General features: G+C 38.0%; 1 protein-coding gene across 7 annotated transcripts in view; it reads right to left on the bottom strand.

Moving 5' to 3' along the window:
- Positions 1 to 21,430, bottom strand: part of ARHGEF11 (Rho guanine nucleotide exchange factor 11) — a 4,318,379-nt gene that overhangs the window by 3,098,014 nt on the left and 1,198,935 nt on the right. For all 7 annotated transcript variants that reach the window (XM_044059024.1, XM_044059020.1, XM_044059026.1 and 4 more), the window contains 4 exons: positions 5,603 to 5,674; positions 4,893 to 5,006; positions 4,386 to 4,440; positions 2,409 to 2,485 (listed from right to left, as the gene is read on the bottom strand). In XM_044059024.1, coding sequence (XP_043914959.1) covers positions 2,409 to 2,485; positions 4,386 to 4,440; positions 4,893 to 5,006; positions 5,603 to 5,674 — 318 coding nt within the window. The remainder of the gene's footprint in view (positions 1 to 2,408; positions 2,486 to 4,385; positions 4,441 to 4,892; positions 5,007 to 5,602; positions 5,675 to 21,430) is intronic.

Raw genomic sequence — 21,430 nt, 5'->3', positions numbered from 1 at the left:
ACTGTCACTAAGCGCTTTCACCCGTATAAACGGTTGGGCATCATGAGAGTAAAAGAACTTGTCTAAAACAACTATATTTGAAAAGTTTGCATACGCACACACCCCTTGTTTAAAACCAATCAAAACTGGAAAACAATTAATTCATTTAAATCGTTGACACCTTAAACTAAACAAAAATAAAAACAAATATAAAAATAAAATCAATTCTAAATAAGTTCAAAATGTCATGATATGATTGAATAAGTACATGAATGTACTAGTATGTAAATATAACATTCAGTTATTAAGTTTAAGTAATGTTTAATGTTATCTTTACATACTAGTACATTCATGTACTTATTCAATCATATCATGACAAGATTTAAATTAATTGTTTTCAAGTTGTGATTGGTTTTAAACAAGGGGTGTGTGTGTATGCAAACTTTTCAAATATAGCTGTTTTAGACAAGTTCTTTTACTCTGATGATGCCCGACTGTTTATACGGGTGAAAGCGCTTAGTGATGGTATTCTTTGTTGTTTTTACTTGTTGCTCGTTTTATAGTGTTTGGTCCATTAAAGTTTCAAGTTCTCTTGGAGCCTGGTTGGTTTTTATTTACAAGTTAAGTTGTTTACAATTATTAGATCATCCTCTCTTTTTTGCCTGCCTTGGTCTACTAGGCCTGATCATTATTAGGTCATCCTCTCTTTTTTGCCTGCCTTGGTCTACTAGGCCTGATCATTATTAGGCCATCCTCTCTTTTCTTGCCTGCCTTGATCTGCTGGGTCTGATCATTATTAGATTATCCTCTCTTTATTAAAGTAATGGTGTCCTGCAATCTGCATTAAAGGAAGCTTTGGGGCCTCCTATCTTCAAGAACTGGTTTCTGAATCCTGACAATCTAGAAAGTTACCACCTCTTTTATCAGTAAGGTTAGCAAGAAGGTTATATACTCAAAGGCTGGTTTCATCCTAAAAGAGTATGAAGTTCAAAAGCCTTCTTAATAAAGAGTTAGCTTTACTTACAGCACTGAGATGGACCCACTAGGGCAATGAATACCTTAATGTCAAAGGTGTTTTGGACTTACTTGATCTCACAATAGCATTTAGAATGTATACCGCTATCTCCTTTCATATCACTTTACACTTGCGGGGGAGGGACACTGAGCACCACTCTGCTGAAACCTTTGCTGTCCCACAGGATTCCACTGCTTTCTCTCTGTGAGTGTGTGTGAACATACACATATATGACAAACACACAATTCTGCCTGACAAACTCATTCGAAGGAAGACCATTCAGAGTCATTGCAATTCATAAAGTTCAAAATGTTGCTCTCCCTTCATCATGACAAATTATCTACTGCCCACTCCCTTGGTGACAACATGGATGATATCCAAATCTGGATGAACAGTAACGATCTGAAGCTCAACACTTCTGAGACAGCTGCCATGATAGTTCACACTGCCATAGGGAATGTGACCCTTAAATCTACAACTCCTTGCAGTAGTGATGTGAGTAGCAGTTTATGGACATGGTAAGCAATCTCAGCATAATTCTGAATGACAGAATGAAACTTGGAGACCATCTAAGGTATGCTTGTCATAATGTTTCAACATAAGGAACACTGATTGAATTTGATATACTGACCAAGTATTAGTCTGTTTTGGCTCCCTTTTTATTAATCACTTCTCCAAAGATCCTTTGATGATTATGCACGGCCTTGTCTCCTTCCGGCTACACTACTGCAATGCCCTGGATCTAGGGCTTCCTAACTCGGACCTGATGCAGAACATCACTGCTGAGTTACTTACAGGTCTTCCTATTTACTTTCACATTACTCAGGTTCTTTACACCCTGTACTCGCTGTCTGGCTTATTATAAGCTTTAAAGTACTTGTGTGCGTGTATTCGACCTGCCGATTTGCTTCCTCCACACAAAGGGGTTCCTAGCTCCCTGCAATCTGATTAGGGCATTGTGCTCCTCTCTCTGAGGCTTACAGAAGTTCTTGCAGCATAGGCGTATGCTTCTGGAGTATTCCTTATCAGGCACCTGGCCTCTGGAACATTTTCCACAATTGGTTAAGGAAGCCTCTCCACTGGCCTGTCTGTGCTTCTGCCAAGATGGACTTGTTCAATATGGCCTTTAACCAGTCACAATTATAGTGGTTTTATATACATTTCAAATTATTAGCTTAACATATTTATTGTCTCCACTGTGCCTTGCTTGCTTTATCTTCTAAGTAAAACTAAACAAAACCTAAAACACTTGGAAAACAAGAAGTAACAGTTCCTCAGCATAAAAAAAAACTGCAGCAAAGAACTGAAATAAATGCAACACTAAAGTTAATTATATTAGGAGTTTTTGACAGTTTTGTCACATACACGAAGCAAGCAAATTTCAAAAGTAGGGTGCAGGTATATATACACTTACCTCACTTAGAGAAAAGGTCCGCTCTGTGCCAGAGTCTAATCCACTGTCTCCATCCTGAGAATCTAAGGAAGCATGTACTACAACATAAAGAATACAAAACAGTATTAAAAGGCAGCAATTAAAACCTGACTTACATTCTAGTCTTACCCTTTGTCTTGTAAATATGTAACAGCACAAAGATAACACACAACAGGGTCATGATACACTTTTATACAGGCTTTAAAAAATTCCATCTCGTACCCCAAATGATCTTGGAATACTAAAGCTGCCCCATGCTGCTAAAATATTATACTAACGTGCACCTGATGCCTTCATTATGTCTTCAGTACCTTCTAACACACCTACACCTCACTGCTACCTGCAGGTACATTACTTCTTTGTTAATAAGATGCTGGCTGAAAGGTGCTACTTGGACCTGGTAAAAGTAATTGCATAAAAGAATCCAGAAGACCTGGCTCTGTGGCATAGAGATATAAAGCTCTGACTAAGGGTCAAACAACTTGTGTCCGACGGGCAGCTTGGGCACCGGAGGAACTGTGCAGGGGAGGGAGGAAATGAGCTGCCAGTGCTGCCTCATCCCTACTGGGGGGATAGAGGCAGTTCGGCCAACTGAAATGCTGACAACTACAGGAGTGCGAGGTAGTATGGACCACGGTGATGGCCATGCTGCACAATGGTGCACTAAACAACCCAGGGGATTTGGCATGTGCAAAAGTACACATGCACTGCCTAAAGCAGCTACAGCCAAAGCTGCAACTGCCAGTGGAAAAACAGAATGAAACAGAAGGCTCTTGCTTGGTTGAGGAATAAACAGGCATACAGGTTGTCACTCTGGATGAAGGATGAAAAGGCCTGTAGGGCATCCAAAAGGGAGGAATGATGTCCATGGTGACACAAACAAATTAAAAAAAAAATCAAAAAAAGGACATCTTTAATTATCAAGCCATGAACAACAGACTGCAGTTTGTAGTTCCTTCACCCTGAACCCACTAACTGCAGTTCCCAGCTCAACTAGTAAACAAAACGCAAATCAACAGCAAACTATCTCCCACCTGCTAATCAAATGACACATACGAACACCAAAGCCAGTTACATTCCTACCAATGCAGTGCAGAACCAGAGCAGAACTGTTACCTTACATACCCCTGCATTCAAACTGTAATCAAATGACACATATCAACGCACAGTCCCAGTTATTTTCCCTGCCACAGCAGTGCAGAGACCAAGAGCAAAAAACTTACACTTTACTGCCCCCTGCACCTGCTAATCCACCTGCTAATCAAATTAAATTATACAAACACAAAGTCAGTTACATTGCTGCTAACAAGTAACAGAACCAGAACTAGAGTAGCTGCATTCAAACAGTGCAGAACCAAATCAAATGACACATAATACACCAAGTCAGTTACATTCCTGCTAACACAGTGCAGAACCAGAGCAAAACTGTTACCTTACATACCCCTGCATTCAAACTATCTCCACCTGCTAATCAAATGACACATACGCACACCAAAGTCAGTTACATTCCTGCTAACACAGTGCAGAACCAGAGCAAAACTGTTACCTTACATACCCCTGCATTCAAACTATCTCCACCTGCTAATCAAATGACACATACGCACACCAAAGTTAGTTACATTCCTGCTAACACAGTGCAGAACCAGAGCAAAACTGTTAACTTACATACCCCTGCATTCAAACTATCAGTTACATTCCTGCTAACACAGTGCAGAACCAGAGCAAAACTGTTACCTTACATACCCCTGCATTTGTAATGTACACATCAGAGTGGTGCTCTTAAAATTCTGCTAGCAGTAATCACTACATAAGGATATTTATCTGTATTCCTCTACTGCATGCATCTCAACTGTGGTGTTAAAAGTCTGCTGGAATTTACATTTGCATCTCCACACTACAAGCATTTGGTAATCAGTTTATTTGTCACAAGTGGCTCAAATTATGGAACTGCACACTCACCTTCTGAGCCTCTAGGAAATATTGCACTTGATTCTGATTGTGATCTGAATGAATCCTGTGAGGCAGAAGCAAAATAAAATTATAAACAAACATATGTACTTCAGAAAGCATAGCAAGTTAAATTATTTGTCATTAACAAGTAAAATGAACTTCATATGTAACTATTCCCACATTTCTGCTATACTGTTTGAGTGCATTGGATGGCTCAATTCCTACAACTTAAAAACAGGATGGGGCATACATTAGTTAATGTTTCCAAAAGCAAGGATGTCCGAGGTGCAAAAGTTAAAAAATCCTATGATAAAGTTTTATCACAAAAACGTTAGAGGATACCACTTAGGGGGAAGTACTTACCTTATTTCTCATGTGTGTGTTGTACTGGGCATTTTTTAAAGGATGTTAAGATAGAATTCTCCTTTTTTTCAGAAGCAGTGCAGCAGAACTGTGTGGTCTAACAAATTAGAAATGCAAAAGACAAAAATAAAACAACATTTTGGCCTTGCTCACCATAGAAGCTGCTGCTTCTTGCCGAATTTTAAACTGTAGTAGGCTGACCCTCTTTTTGGCACCTTCAATCCTCTCTTCCAGTGAAGGGTCTCTGTGGCGATCCCCTTCCATCCTCTAAGGGGAAAAGGGGAAAACAAATGATTAACACAGAAACAACTACAGAGGCCCTAGCATGCTGCTCACAGTTGGTCCCTTCACATTTCATGACTGTCTAACTTACTTATTTTTGTGTCCACCCCCTCACCCAAACATGAGTCTGTCGTGAAATGGATACAACACAGGCTTCACTACTGAATTCCCAATGCACATATAGGATTTAAAATGTTAGCTATCCTATAAGGTGCCATATCTTGTGGATTAAAAGGAAACCATGCTCATTCTAGAACTTTCAAAACTTAATGTATTAGTGGTCACAGAGCAATGGACCATCCTCTAAAACAATACATATCTATGTTTTAAAAAGGTGCCTAATTTTTGAGATAGGTGGTCTTCTCAACTCTTACCAGAACTAAATTCCTCCCAAGATAGGATCCCATCAGCAAAGATCCAAAAGACAAGAACCAGCTGGCACCCGGAAGAAAAATAATGGTCTCTGTTAGTTTCACCGGTGTTAAGATTGTCATGTGGCCTGCCAGATGTCACAAAATGTACTTCTACTGTGGTCACAAGGTCTACATGATACTAAATCAAACATACAAATAACAGCTTACCTGAAGCTCTGCCTCTTCCTGCTTCAACATATTTTTCAAGATCTGAGTAGCGTGTTTGTGCATCCCAGGATCCTGCAGCAAAGGAGAAGGAAAGAGAAAGTTAGCAGATGAAATCTGTGAAAAGTGAGGCTATGCTTCAAATAGACTCTAAGGCAGCAGTATGCCAGCACTTAAAATTCTAAAAAACATGTCGAAACTACACTGGATACAGACACACGGACTAATATGAAGTGCAGCTCTCTGATTTTTGATTTAAACATATGCATAAGATTTATTAAATTAATCTAACCATTTACTCTTACTTCAGATATAATCTGAATAAAATTCTAACCATTTAGTCCTATTTGAAATACAGTCTGAGTAAAACTGTAAACTGTATACTACTAACCAAAAATTAACTTAAAAATAACAATGTTGCCAAAATGTAAAACATAACATTTGCAAGGGGGGAAAGCCCTCTACAGCCCATGTAAATCTTCCTACTGTGAGAATACAAACTCTTACAAGAGGGGAAAAACTAATTTCTATGAGATTGGTAGTATTTAAAAAGCAAGACTAGGGCAGGTTGTCCAAAAATGTTTGCTTCCCTGTAAAAACTTAATAATCTTGAATAGTTTATGTTAGCTACTTTAACAAAATGGCAATTTATAAAAAAAATGATCTCGGGTAAACTGTTCTGTCAAAAAAGCATCTGGCAACTTGTCACAAATTCAAACCCAGAAAGCACAATGTTGTGCATGACAGCTAACCTTTACGCAGAAGCCTACAAACAAGTAAATACTAAGACTTGGGGTTAATCCTACATAGTTGTAGCTCAAAGTTAAGGAACAAAGAAAGGTTTTTCTGCTTGCTCCAAGTTGGAAAACAACAACAAAAATGTTCTTTAAACTGTAGCAAGCCACTTGCAGCAAATGCCACAAGTGGGCTTACTACAATGTAAATACCACAGGAGGAGAGCCGAAGTTCGTGCATCACTATTCAGAAACAAACGCTGGTTATACACTTCTGCGTGACCAGCATCTGTCGATCATGCTCCCTGACATCGTGCACCCAATGCGACCACCTCCTTTTGCCCTGTACTAGCTACATGTCTGTAATCCCACCTTACATGTGTCAACCTGTGTCCAGAATTTTCAAAACCAATGGCTTTCTCTTCCCCTGATGGTACACATGCAAGTCTGTCTCTGGGATAGTCTTGCCCACATCTCTCAATTGTCTCTGATTTTGCTTCATATTTCTGCTCTGTCATTAGTAAAACTTCAGATTTTCTGGTAAATCATTGCGGATTACAGTTGGCCGATAATGTTGGACAGAGCTTCATGCTTCTTACCGTTCAGAAATTGCATGTTGATGAAAAACAAGCAAAGCCTATGTCCCTGTCCCCATTACTTATGCCTTCATCTAAAATTTTTTTTTTTCCTAACCCTTCATACCTCATCTTACTGTCCCGGCCCCCAATGCCCCATGTCCACACCGAGTCCACCAGTCATCTCCCTACTTCCCAGACTTAATCAGGCATTGCTGGAGCCAGTCAAGGATGATAAGTGCATCCTGGGGGCTCAGTTGTCTGTGCTTCCATCTGGGGGGGGGGGGTGGACTCTTTCATATGCCCTACCCACTTTTCTTTCCCCACCCCACACTTAACTACATCCAAGTGCAATTCCCCTCTTGGACCATGCCTCCTCTTAGGGAGTGTCATTGACAAGTGCCCTCCCTCTACAGATTGGCATGCCCATCCCTCCCTGCTGCTGCATCAGTCACCTGAGTCACTAATCAAACATGGGACACCAGGACCACTGCCAGAGCTTATGAACTCCACAGTGGTGACTCCTCTGTCCAACATTGAGCAAAGTAGTACGGTGCTGTATACAAGATCATGATTCCATTGTATTTCCTCACACTGATGTACACTACATCTGATTCTTTGAGCTAAAACTCCTTCAGAGACAAAGGTAACGTGGTACACAAAATCCACTCTACTTAATTGACTAAATGACATATACAGTTTTATTAGCAGTATGTATACGGAGTACCACATACACTTGTGCACTATAATTTATCAAAAAAAAAAAAAAAACAGAATTGTAAAAGAGAAGCAAATATTTAAAGACTGAATTAAGATAATGAAAAAAAAAACAGCAATGATTAAAAGACATTAAGCTGACATAAAAACTCAGCTTACAGCCCCCCCCCCCCAGTTCAAATTCAAATAAGGTTGAAAAATAAAAATAATTCACTGTAGTTATTATGGTAACATGAATGCAATATACCAAATAAGAAAAGTCAATAAAAAATAGGAACACCAGTGGATAAAGGCTAGTCTAAAGAAACAACCACAGTTGAAAACGTAAAACAAAGGACCAGCCAACTCAGCTGAAGGTAAATAAAAACTGCTTTAATCCAATAAATATTAAAAATTGGTGAGCGCTTTCTCGTATATTACGCTTAGAGTATACAAATGGGAAGAAAATTCTCAACTTTAAATAACTAAAACAATTAATCATGAAATACTAACCAATCACAAAACAAATCAATGAAAGAGGGGGCATGCATTTAACACAGCACCATTGTGTTCAAGCCGGAACCTTTGTCCGCCTGCATAGTAACAATCCATTTAGTTTCAATTAACTCTGTACTAGTTACCAAATCCCCTCCCCTAACATCTTCCTCTATCTTTTCTAGACAAATAAATCTACCAGGATGAATCACCTCTGTATTCAAGGTACAATGTCTGGCTAGGGTGTTTGAATCATTATTTTTACGAATACCACATAAATGCTGCAATACTCTGCTCTGTGAAAGCACGACTATAGTTTTGCCAGTATATAAAGACATACACATTTTACATTTAGCAAGATAAACTAAATTCATACTATCATACGTAGCAGAAACTTTCAACTGAAAACACATACCAGTATCCAGATGAACAAATTCCTTTCCTTGATCTAATAGCACACACACCTTACAACCACATGGACGTGTCCCAACAAAACACATCTCATTCCTTACATTAGTTTTATAGCAAAGCTGTCTTTTAAGGGAGAGTCTATTCTTAAAAGAAAAATTTGGCTTCACACCAACAATAGATCTAACTCGCTCAACTACAGTCAGAATCATCCAATGCTTCTTAATTACACTGCATATGGATCCAACATCCACAAAATATGTAAGGGGAACACAAACTATATTAGACTGTATAGTACCACTTTCACCAACATTAGTTGCCACTGAACCTTCTAAAATATAAGTCTTCCCTCATTTGTTCAACTTGTTGCCTGATATTCATCACTTCAGTTGCATTACAGCCCCTATTTAAAAAATCTTTACTTATATCATCAAAAACTTTACCCCAAACTATCTGTTCACTACATATTCTAGAGGCACTCATAAACTGACATCACATTATTATAAATAAAACAAGGATGAAGACTAGACTTATGCAATAAATTGTTCTTCCTACAATGTTTACGATAGAGATTCGCAACAATATAACCCAAATAATCTTTACTTATTACCACATCCAAAAATTCTCGACAAATTCAGGCCAACAAAGCCAAACCCCAGCCTGAATTTGGAAATTAACAGACTTAAAAAGAAAAAAGTCATGGCCATTCAGAACTGCCATATAGCTGAAACACAAGTACTGTTATAACCCATGTTGGATTGAATGACTTGAGACGCACTTCACTGGACTATATGAAGAGAGACATGCCTGAGCTCTTAGATTATGTCTCCCAGGCAAGTATGTCCCTAGTACTAAGCAGCATTCTACCTTCACCCAGGATGATGACTCAATACAAACAAAAACAATTGGCTTAGCTTCTAGTATCAATCCAGGAGGATCCAGTACCTGTCAGACTGGGAAGATATAGTAGACAGGCAATGCAGCTTTGCCAGAGATGGTCTTCACCTGTCACCTCTTGGCTTTCCATTAATGGCAAAGATACTTATAGGTTCATAGAATAATACTAGGCTAACTACCTTTGTGGGCCATTTTAAGCTTAGCCAATTACACCATAGGCTCATAGGTGTTTACTAGGCTAACGACCACAAGGGCCTTTTGAAGCCTGGCCATGCATCCCAAATCTCTGACAAGTTCTGATACCCTTGATAAATGTAAGCATGTGCCTGGGAGATGAACCATTTACAGGTTACCCTTTTGCATCAGAAACATAGGTGCCAAGCCAGGGATGAATTTCCGGTTTCCCATCCAATGCTCTTTAATGGGATTAGGGAGGAACTCTGCTACACATAGATGGGGAGCATGTTCCATAGATGGGATAGTATCTGGGATATATACCTATCTCTCCAGCAGGTCCTATTTATATCACAGGCAAGGTTCAAGTCTTTAGAATGGGTAATCCTGGTACTGTTTGTTTTGTGGATATGCAGGAGGTCCATCAGAGTGGGGTCTGACAATGCCCTGTATGCCACGCATAGATTTCTCCTCAAAGGCCTGTAGGAAACAGAGTACAGGGATAGGGCCTTGAGGTGGTCTGCAAAGGACATATTACTTATGCCCTGTATTCTTTTAGTGAGGAACCTCTGTGGACGTTCCAGTTGTTGGATATGCCTGGTTTGGTACATAAAAAAGGGGCACTGTACTCAATGACAGGTTTGCTGAATGGCAAATACAGTGGAACAATTACTTCCTTGGCCTTAGATGCCATACCTTTCTTTATAAGTTGTGCAATACAGAATGATTTCCTCACCACTGTAGACACATGATGATCAAAGGCTAGATTACTATATGGGTGTGTCCCTAAGTCCCTGACTACTGGGTCATCTCTAAAACGTGTGTTGTCAATATGATGGTTACCAGGTATGGATGACTTCCCAAAGGATACTATTATGGATTTCTTGGCATTTAGTTTTAGTCTATGACTCTGACACCAGTTGTTTGTCTATGTCAGCCCCTCCTGAAGTACCCCATGTGAGAAACACACACTGCACCTTTTGTCTGTAAGGTTGACACCTACCATTATGCCAACCTCCCACCTAAAAAAGTGCCTCCTTCCTCCATAGTGCCTTTTTTAGCCAATGTCATAACTAAATTCCAGACGTAAAAAAATCCATTGGAGACAAACTCAAGGCTATGCTGCTTAATGCTAGGAGTCTAAATTGGAAACTGCACTCACTGGAAGCACTCCTTTCCTTGGAAGATGCCAATGTCTCTGCAGTCACACAGACATGGTTCAAGGCCACAGAAAGCACCCTGGCTATGCAAGGCTACAATGCCTTCCACATGTTCAGACCTCTTAAACATGAAAGAACCAAAGGTGGAGCTGTATCTATCTTCATTAAAGACAAATACACCTCAAGACTGGTCAAACAGTACGAATCCCTACAGCTACTCAAAGTCCAACTAACTGTAAGTATAACCCCCTTCCATATCATTGTTAGCTATAGGTCCTCCAACATGAACAACGAGAACCACTCTGCCTACCTGGACCTACTTGAGTCACTCACAATACAGCCAAACACCTTGGTCATGGGTGATTTCAACTATCCTTCCATCGATTGGGAGTTGTACATGAGCACAAACACACTCGCCCTATGGTTCCTGGAATTTGTTAATACAAATGCTATGGAACAGCTAGTCTGCACCCTCACAAGGGGTCAAATGTCCTAGACTTGGTACTTACCAACACAGGGGGTCTCTGCACCACTCCCTGTGCATTGCCCTCCCTGGTAAGGTCTGACCATAAATCAGTCTCATTTGAAGTAATGATCATACCTGACCCTCCCTCAAGAGCAAAAAGGCTGGAAAATTTCTCCAAAGCAAACTACAGCCTCCTAAGCAATGGTATAAATTGTTTAAACCCCCCTGCTACAACTGTCAACAATGACCCTTATACAGAGGTGTACACAAATGTCCTGTATAAACAACTATGCAGACTCTTCTGTACCTGAACGGATCAAAACAAGGTTCTCAGAAAAAAATCAAACCACCCTGGTGGACATCAAGCATGAATAGGATATACAACAGGAAGAAACTAATATCCAAGAACAAGAGTGGACAGACTCAACAGAAGAAGAACACCCTCCACAGCTTGAACAAACAAATTAGATATCTTGTAAATTCCTCTAAAGCCAATTACGAAGCTAAACTAGCATCCCTAGTTATGGATAACCACAAGACATTCTTTAGCTACATCAAAAATCTAAAAGAGAAGGCCCTGCTTTGTGCCAAACTAGTAGTGAACGGAATCACTTATATTGACCCTGAGGACATCGTCAATCTGCTAGCAGACAGATTTGGTGGAAACTTCACCCCCTGTCTCCACTAGACATACCCCAAAACATACTTGTCACTAGTCCTCTGCCTAGTATCTCCAAAGAGCAGGTTATAACCACATTCTCCATGGCCAAAAACACAGCCTCTATGGGACCGGGTAACATCCCAGGCTGCCTACTAAATGGTCTAAAACAGGACCTAGCAGAAACTCTTGGCACTAGCCCGGAGACGGGAAAAAGTAGCTTCTGATTTGCTTCAAAGAGACTCTAAAGGCAGCAGTATACCCAGCACTTAAAATTCTAAAAAACATGCCTGAAACTACACTGGATACAGACATGTCCCCGAGGACTAATATGAAGTGCAGCTCTCTGATTTTGATTTAAACATATGCATAAGATTTATTAGAATTAATCTAACCATTTACTCTTACTTCAGATATAATCTGAATAAAATTCTAACCATTTAGTCCTATTTGAAATACAGTCTGAGTAAAACTGTAAACTGTATACTACTAACCAAAAATTAACTTAAAAATAACAATGTTGCCAAAATGTAAAACATAACATTTGCAAGGGGGGAAAGCCCTCTACAGCCCATGTAAATCTTCCTACTGTGAGAATACAAACTCTACAAGAGGGAAAACTAATTTCTATGAGATTGGTAGTATTTAAAAAGCAAGACTAGGGCAGGTTGTCCAAAAATGTTTGCTTCCCTGTAAAAACTTAATAATCTTGAATAGTTTATGTTAGCTACTTTAACAAAATGGCAATTTATAAAAAAAATGATCTCGGGTAAACTGTTCTGTCAAAAAAGCATCTGGCAACTTGTCACAAATTCAAACCCAGAAAGCACAATGTTGTGCATGACAGCTAAGAACTTTACGCAAAGCTTCACAAACAAGTAAATACTAAGACTTGGGGTTAATCCTACATAGTTGTAGCTCAAAGTTAAGGAACAAAGAAAGGTTTTTCTGCTTGCTCCAAGTTGGAAAACAACAACAAAAATGTTCTTTAAACTGTAACGAAAAACCACTGGAAGCACTTGAAAGTTAACCAACAAACAACAAAAAAGTGCTGCAAGCCAAGGAAAACTGTAGAAACCCGCGAATCCTCTTCAAAAAAGCTTTTAATACAGAACCAAACTCCACAGACCGTTCACATTAACGCAGTTACACAAAACAATTTACTAGCGTTTTCATCCAATCCACTTCTGACTTCATCAGACAATATACTACCATTTAATTAATCTATATATACTAATTAACAAACCCACTGACCAATAAATATTTCGTGAAACATTTGAATTAAGCCAATGAACAGCAAGCCTCATTAATATTAAAATAATGAATATTGTGCTTGTATTCATTACCTAAAAATGAAACTAATACTCATAAAAGTGCATGTGCATATACATATAAGACATATACATTATTAAAAACTATTAATCATATAAAATAAAATGCTTGTATTAATACTATTTGATTAAATATTTGTTGTACAAACTATTTCAGTATAAAAGTGCTTGTGCTAATACAATTCAAAACATTCCTTTCTTTAACATATACTCCTCTGCTGTCGTGAATCAAAAATTACATACAAAATTCCGCTTATTAAAGAAAGTCACTTATACTTTAACAAAGTTACTAAAACCTCTCTAAATACTGTTTACATTTATAAAATACTTATGTAAAAATGATTAAATAGAAAACATATTGAATACTTCAATTAATATAAACTTGTCTTAACATCCCATATTGTTTAAAAACAATTAAATTTTATTAGCCTTATTTTTAATAGGAAGATATACTCCAAATAATCATTTAACCCTGGTTTTTACTAGCCTCCAGGTACACCTGCCACCACAATTCCTTACTCTCCAAGATCTCTTCTCAAATACCACCCTTACATCCTTTTCAACCTGTTGTAACACGTAAGAAATGAAATCTACATCCTCTGCATTCTTTACTATATGCTTGAATAAAGCACTTGTTTCTTTTCCTTTTGAATATCATATACGTGTTCATAAATTCTTTTCTTTAACTCTCTTTCTGTTTTTCTCCCACGTAATATGATCTGGACACTTATCACAAGTTGCCAGATAAACCACCCCTTTTGTATCACAGCTATATTTACCTTTACTCTTAATTAAAATATTTCTACTAACTATGGATATCTCACCTATTACTAATATAAGTACATTGATTGCACCGCCACATTTGAACGCTCCTACTTTTTTATTATATCATTCTTCCTGTAGTCCATGTCTTTTTATTCTTTTCCAACATGTTTTTATACTTTCCTGGAGTTTCTAAAATAATCTTAGGCTTAAAACTATTAATTTCTTCTATATCTGTTAAGGCAGCGAATTTATCCCATTCTTTGTTTAGAATATTTCCTATTCCCATGTTTTGTATATTGTATTCAATTATGAGATTCCTATGGTACTGATTTTCCTCAGTCACCTTATCCTTAGCTTCTTCTCGTATTGTTTTGAATTCACTCCTACCCATAATTGGTTTAAATCTATCTGCCCTACCTATTTCTACTTCCCTTCTAATGTTGTTTACAAAGGTTTCTGGGTATCCTCTTTCAATAAACATCTTCTTCTTCAATGTATCACACTCAGCAAAAAATCTTCATCCAGGGTAGTCATCCTTGATCCCCCTCACAAACTGCCCTTTAACTATGTTACGCTTGCAGTGTAGGGGATGAGCACTTTCAAAATGTAAATATGAATTAACATAAGTTTTTCCTGTATACCCTGGATGTAAATAGCTTGAGGTGTCGTTTCTTAACCAATTCAATATCCAGATACTGTAAAACCTCACTATTGACTTTATATGTAAATTTAAGGAAGTTAGTAGTTTTGCCAATATATTCCATGAATTCCTTAAACCTTTCCTGTCCCCCCATCCAAAAAATAACTATATCATCTCGGAATCTTTTATACAAAATCCATTCCTTCTTGAATTCTGACTTTAATATGTATTTTTCCTCCCATTTGGACAAAACTATATTTGGCATATGTTGGTGCACATGTCTGCACTCCATGGACAATCACCCCAGTCCTTTGTTGAAAGTATTCACCATCAAATATTAAAAAATTATATTTTAAAATGGTGTCCATGAGTGCTACCGATAATATCTTGTCTTCTTGTATCATAGTTTTGTCCAAAAATACACATTCCTCAAACCACTTCATACCACTAGAATGTGGTATACATGGAAAAAGATCCACAATGCCCTATAGTTATAAATAAAAGGTCGGTGCTATAACATTCAGGTGTTAATTGTTTTAAAAAATCCCACGAATCTTTCAGTATCACTTTATTTGTCCATATATGTTTAGTAGTAATATCTACATATTTTGCCAAGGGTTCTGTTTTCGACCCTCCTGCAGTGACTATAGGTCTTGGGGGGGGGGGTCCAATACATTTTTATGGACTTTCGGGATTCCGAACATTGTAGCCATCCTAGGTTTTACTACTGTTAAAACTTATGTAGTTCAGGCTTATAACACCCTTTCTAACACAAGTCATTCAACATGTTATCTATCCGATGGCACTTAACATTTACCTTCTCATTTTTTGAGACCACTGTATACTTTGTTTCATTCTAAGTATCGTGTTCATCTTTCCTTCATAAATTATATTGTCCATAATGACAACACCCCTTATCTGGTTTCATAACTCTGATAGTATCATCATTTGTTAATTCCATTAATGCCTCTTTCTCATCTTTATTCAAGTTATTATGATATATCTTCCTGTTATTATTATTATGTTTGGTTCTAATTCCTTCTTCCAAGATTTTTCAAAGTTTCTTAACTGGGGTAACAAGGGTGGGTTAAAAATAGATTTCTTTTTCAATTTCATCCCTCTGTTATCACTACTATAACCATTGTTCTTTGCTAGAACACTCAAGTTTATTCTTCGCATGAACATCTTGGTGTCTAAAATTGTGGTGGTGGTGTCCCCCTTTGAGCTAGGAATAAATTTAAAACCTTTACTGAGTAATTTAAAATGATTTACTTTAATATCAAAATTACCATAATTGTAGATGGAAAAATCCTTATACGTATAAATAACATTGTTTGTAACATTAATACTGTGAACTTCATCTCTTACCAAAATCGGGCTAACTAAAGAGTGGGTGTTAATCAAAACCTCCCCCTCCCCCTTCTCCCCCCCCTCCTGTAAAAATTTTTTCCCTATAGTTATGAGGCCTGTATTCCTCTTCTGTTTCCCTTACTAAGGGAGGAAAATCTTGGTCGTACTGATAGTCATTCTGAAAATCAGAATGACTATAAGTGGGTTTATTCCATTTCCTATTGTTAACAAAATTGTTGGCATTCTTTTTAGACATGGTGGGTTCTGGATAATTAATCCCATTTTCATATTCCATAATATCCCTGTGTAATTTACCTAATTTACGTTGCATAACCACTTTGCATTTATCATCTATTTCATGCCTAATATTATAGTATTGTTGCCTCTCTTCCTTAATACCAAAAATTAGGTCATTTTTAATAGCTCCATCCATTTCATCAATATCCTTACTTAGACACTTTATTTTTCTCTCATTTTCTTCAATTATTAACTTAACATCCAAACCACATTGATTAAATACTTTGGGCAAATTTTTGTGAAAAATAGAACCACAGGTGACATTATTTGGATACTTGCAAATACGTAGTCCTTTTGGGACAATTTCCTTTTTCAAACATTCTAGTAAATATGTGTTTTCTATATTTAAAATTTTAAACCTGGTCATAAAACCTTTAAGTTTGTCAATTTTAACCACATAAGTCTCTCCTTCCTGTTTATCCGAACCAATGTGTGTATCCACGCCAAAGTCTATGTTTCTGTTCAACCAGTCTCTAGTGCTGATATTATCAGTACAACCAGTACCTTTACTTAAGTCCGTGGGAGTCGGCTTCTTACGTTGAGCCCCTGCAACTGCTCCTCGACGCTCGTTTCTCACCTCAGCCCCTTCAGATTCAACACCTAAAATGTTAGGAGTTAATAGAGGATTAAAGTTAGTCGCTGAACCATAGGAAAAGTCGCGTCGTCCTCTTAGCCCATAAGCTGCCTCTTCCGTTTACTTCTGTTGTTAGGCTGCTGAACATCTTCGAACACTTGTTCTTCGCCACCTAACTTGGTTTGACTCACTAACATCTTATGACAAAGGGGCGTGAGTAAGTCTATGAGCTCGGTCAACTGCCCAATCAGTTTCCTGAGTTGGCGAGTTCCTCCATCTCTTCAAAACTCATTGCTGTCATCTCCTTCTGAATAAGTTTCCTTGACCCAGAACAAGTCACAAGTAAAAAAACCACTGGAAGCACTTGAAAGTTAACCAACAAACAACAAAAAGTGCTGCAAGCCAAGGAAAACTGTAGAAACATAAATCCTCTTCAAAAAGCTTTTAATACAGAACCAAACTCCACAGACCGTTCACATTAACGCAGTTACACAAAACAATTTACTAGCGTTTTCATCCAATCCACTTGGACTTCATCAGACAATATACTACCATTTAATTAATCTATATATACTAATTAACAAACCCACTGACCAATAAATATTTCGTGAAACATTTGAATTAAGCCAATGAACAGCAAGCCTCATTAATATTAAAATAATGAATATTGTGCTTGTATTCATTACCTAAAAATGAAACTAATACTCATAAAAGTGCATGTGCATATACATATAAGACATATACATTATTAAAAACTATTAATCATATAAAATAAAATGCTTGTATTAATACTATTTGATTAAATATTTGTTGTACAAACTATTTCGTATAAAGTGCTTGTGCTAATACAATTCAAAACATTCCTTTCTTTAACATAATTACTCCCTCTGCTGTCGTGAATCAAAATTACATACAAAATTCCACGACAAAGAAAGTCACTTATACTTTAAGCAAAGTTACTAAAACCTCTCTAAATACTGTTTACTTATAAAATACTTATGTAAAAAAATGATTAAATAGAAAACATATTGAATACTTCAATTAATATAAACTTGTCTTAACATCCCATATTGTTTAAAAACAATTCTTTAAACTGTAGCAAGCCACTTGCAGCAAATGCCACAAGTGGGCTTACTACAATGTAAATACCACAGGAGGAGAGCCGAAGTTCGTGCATCACTATTCAGAAACAAACACTGGTTATACACTTCTGCGTGACCAGCATCTGTCGATCATGCTCCCTGACATCGTGCACCCAATGCGACCACCTCCTTTTGCCCTGTACTAGCTACATGTCTGTAATCCCACCTTACATGTGTCAACCTGTGTCCAGAATTTTCAAAACCAATGGCTTTCTCTTCCCCTGATGGTACACATGCAAGTCTGTCTCTGGGATAGTCTTGCCCACATCTCTCAATTGTCTCTGATTTTGCTTCATATTTCTGCTCTGTCATTAGTAAAACTTCTGATTTTCTGGTAAATTATTGCGGATTACAGTTGGCCGATAATGTTGGACAGAGCTTCATGCTTCTTACCGTTCAGAAATTGCATGTTGATGAAAAACAAGCAAAGCCTATGTCCCTGTCCCCATTACTTATGCCTTCATCTAAAATTTTTTTTTTTCTAACCCTTCAAACCTCATCTTACTGTCCCGGCCCCCAATGCCCCATGTCCACACCGAGTCCACCAGTCATCTCCCTACTTCCCAGACTTAATCAGGCATTGCTGGAGCCAGTCAAGGATGATAAGTGCATCCTGGGGGCTCAGTTGTCTGTGCTTCCATCTGGGGGGGGGGGGGGGGTGGACTCTTTCATATGCCCTCCCCACCCCACACTTAACTACATCCAAGTGCAATTCCCCTCTTGGACCATGCCTCCTCTTAGGGAGTGTCATTGACAAGTGCCCTCCCTCTACAGATTGGCATGCCCATCCCTCCCTGCTGCTGCATCAGTCACCTGAGTCACTAATCAAACATGGGACACCAGGACCACTGCCAGAGCTTATGAACTCCACAGTGGTGACTCCTCTGTCCAACATTGAGCAAAGTAGTACGGTGCTGTATACAAGATCATGATTCCATTGTATTTCCTCACACTGATGTACACTACATCTGATTCTTTGCGCTAAAACTCCTTCAGAGACAAAGGTAACGTGGTACACAAAATCCACTCTACTTAATTGACTAAATGACATAAACAGTTTTATTAGCAGTATACGGAGTACCACATACACTTGTGCACTATAATTTATAAAAAAAAAAAAAAAAAACAGAATTGTAAAAGAGAAGCAAATATTTAAAGACTGAATTAAGATAATGAAAAAAAAAACAGCAATGATTAAAAAGACATTAAGCTGACATAAAAACTCAGCTTACAGCCCCCCCCCCCAGTTCAAATTCAAATAAGGTTGAAAAATAAAAATAATTCACTGTAGTTATTATGGTAACATGAATGCAATATACCAAACAAGAAAAGTCAATAAAAAATAGGAACACCAGTGGATAAAGGCTAGTCTAAAGAAACAACCACAGTTGAAAACGTAAAACAAAGGACCAGCCAACTCAGCTGAAGGTAAATAAAAACTGCTTTAATCCAATAAATATTAAAAATTGGTGAGCGCTTTCTCGTATATTACGCTTAGAGTATACAAATGGGAAGAAAATTCTCAACTTTAAATAACTAAAACAATTAATCATGAATTACTAACCAATCACAAAAACAAATCAATGAAAGAGGGGGCATGCATTTAACACAGCACCATTGTGTTCAAGCCGGAACCTTTGTCCGCCTGCATAGTAACAATCCATTTAGTTTCAATTAACTCTGTACTAGTTACCAAATCCCCTCCCCTAACATCTTCCTCTATCTTTTCTAGACAAATAAATCTACCAGGATGAATCACCTCTGTATTCAAGGTACAATGTCTGGCTAGGGTGTTTGAATCATTATTTTTACGAATACCACATAAATGCTGCAATACTCGTTCTGTGAAAGCACGACTATAGTTTTGCCAGTATATAAAGACATACACATTTTACATTTAGCAAGATAAACTAAATTCATACTATCATACGTAGCAGAAACTTTCAACTGAAAACACATACCAGTATCCAGATGAACAAATTCCTTTCCTTGATCTAATAGCACACACACCTTACAACCACATGGACGTGTCCCAACAAAACACATCTCATTCCTTACATTAGTTTTATAGCAAAGCTGTCTTTTAAGGGAGAGTCTATTCTTAAAAGAAAAATTTGGCTTCACACCAACAATAGATCTAACTCGCTCAACTACAGTCAGAATCATCCAATGCTTCTTAATTACACTGCATATGGATCCAACATCCACAAAATATGTAAGGGGAACACAAACTATATTAGACTGTATAGTACCACTTTCACCAACATTAGTTGCCACTGAACCTTCTAAAATATAAGTCTTCCCTCATTTGTTCAACTTGTTGCCTGATATTCATCACTTCAGTTGCATTACAGCCCCTATTTAAAAAATCTTTACTTATATCATCAAAAACTTTACCACAAACTATCTGTTCACTACATATTCTAGAGGCTCTCATAAACTGACATCACATTATTATAAATAAAACAAGGATGAAGACTAGACTTATGCAATAAATTGTTCTTCCTACAAGGTTTACGATAGAGATTCGTAACAATATAACCAAAATAATCTTTACTTATTACCACATCCAAAAAGTCTCAACAAAGCCAAACCCCAGCGTGAATTTGGAAATTAACAGACTTAAAAAGAAAAAAGTCATGGCCATTCAGAACTGCCATATAGCTGAAACACAAGTACTGTTATAACCCATGTTGGATTGAATGACTTGAGACGCACTTCCCTGGACTATATGAAGAGAGACATGCCTGAGCTCTTAGATTATGTCTCCCAGGCAAGTATGTCCCTAGTACTAAGCAGCATTCTACCTTCACCCAGGATGATGACTCAATACAAACAAAAACAACTGGCTTAGCTTCTAGTATCAATCCAGGAGGATCCAGTACCTGTCAGCCTGGGAAGATATAGTCGACAGGCCATGCAGCTTTGCCAGAGATGGTCTTCACCTGTCACCTCTTGGCTTTCCATTAATGGCAAAGATACTTATAGGTTCATAGATTAATACTAGGCTAACTACCTTTGTGGGCCATTTTAAGCTTAGCCAATTACCCCATAGGCTCATAGGTGTTTACTAGGCTAACGACCACAAGAGCCTTTTGAAGCCTGGCCATGCATCCCAAATCTCTGACAAGTTCTGATACCCTTGATAAATGTAAGCATGTGCCTGGGAGATAAACCATTTACAGGTTACCCTTTTGCATCAGAAACATAGGTGCCAAGCCAGGGATGAATTTCCGGTTTCCCATCCAATGCTCTTTAATGGGATTAGGGAGGAACTCTGCTACACATAGATGGGGAGCATGTTCCATAGATGGGATAGTATCTGGGATATATACCTATCTCTCCAGCAGGTCCTATTTATATCACAGGCAAGGTTCAAGTCTTTAGAACGGGTAATCCTGGTACTGTTTGTTTTGTGGATATGCAGGAGGTCCATCAGAGTGGGGTCTGACAATGCCCTGTATGCCAA

Source organism: Protopterus annectens, chromosome 17.part0 (genome assembly GCF_019279795.1).
Source record: "Protopterus annectens isolate FY-2018-M chromosome 17.part0, PAN1.0, whole genome shotgun sequence".
NCBI classification, from domain to species: Eukaryota; Metazoa; Chordata; order Ceratodontiformes; family Protopteridae; genus Protopterus; species Protopterus annectens.
Note: the sequence above shows the minus strand (reverse complement) of the source record. Positions and strands in the feature narration are given on the sequence as shown.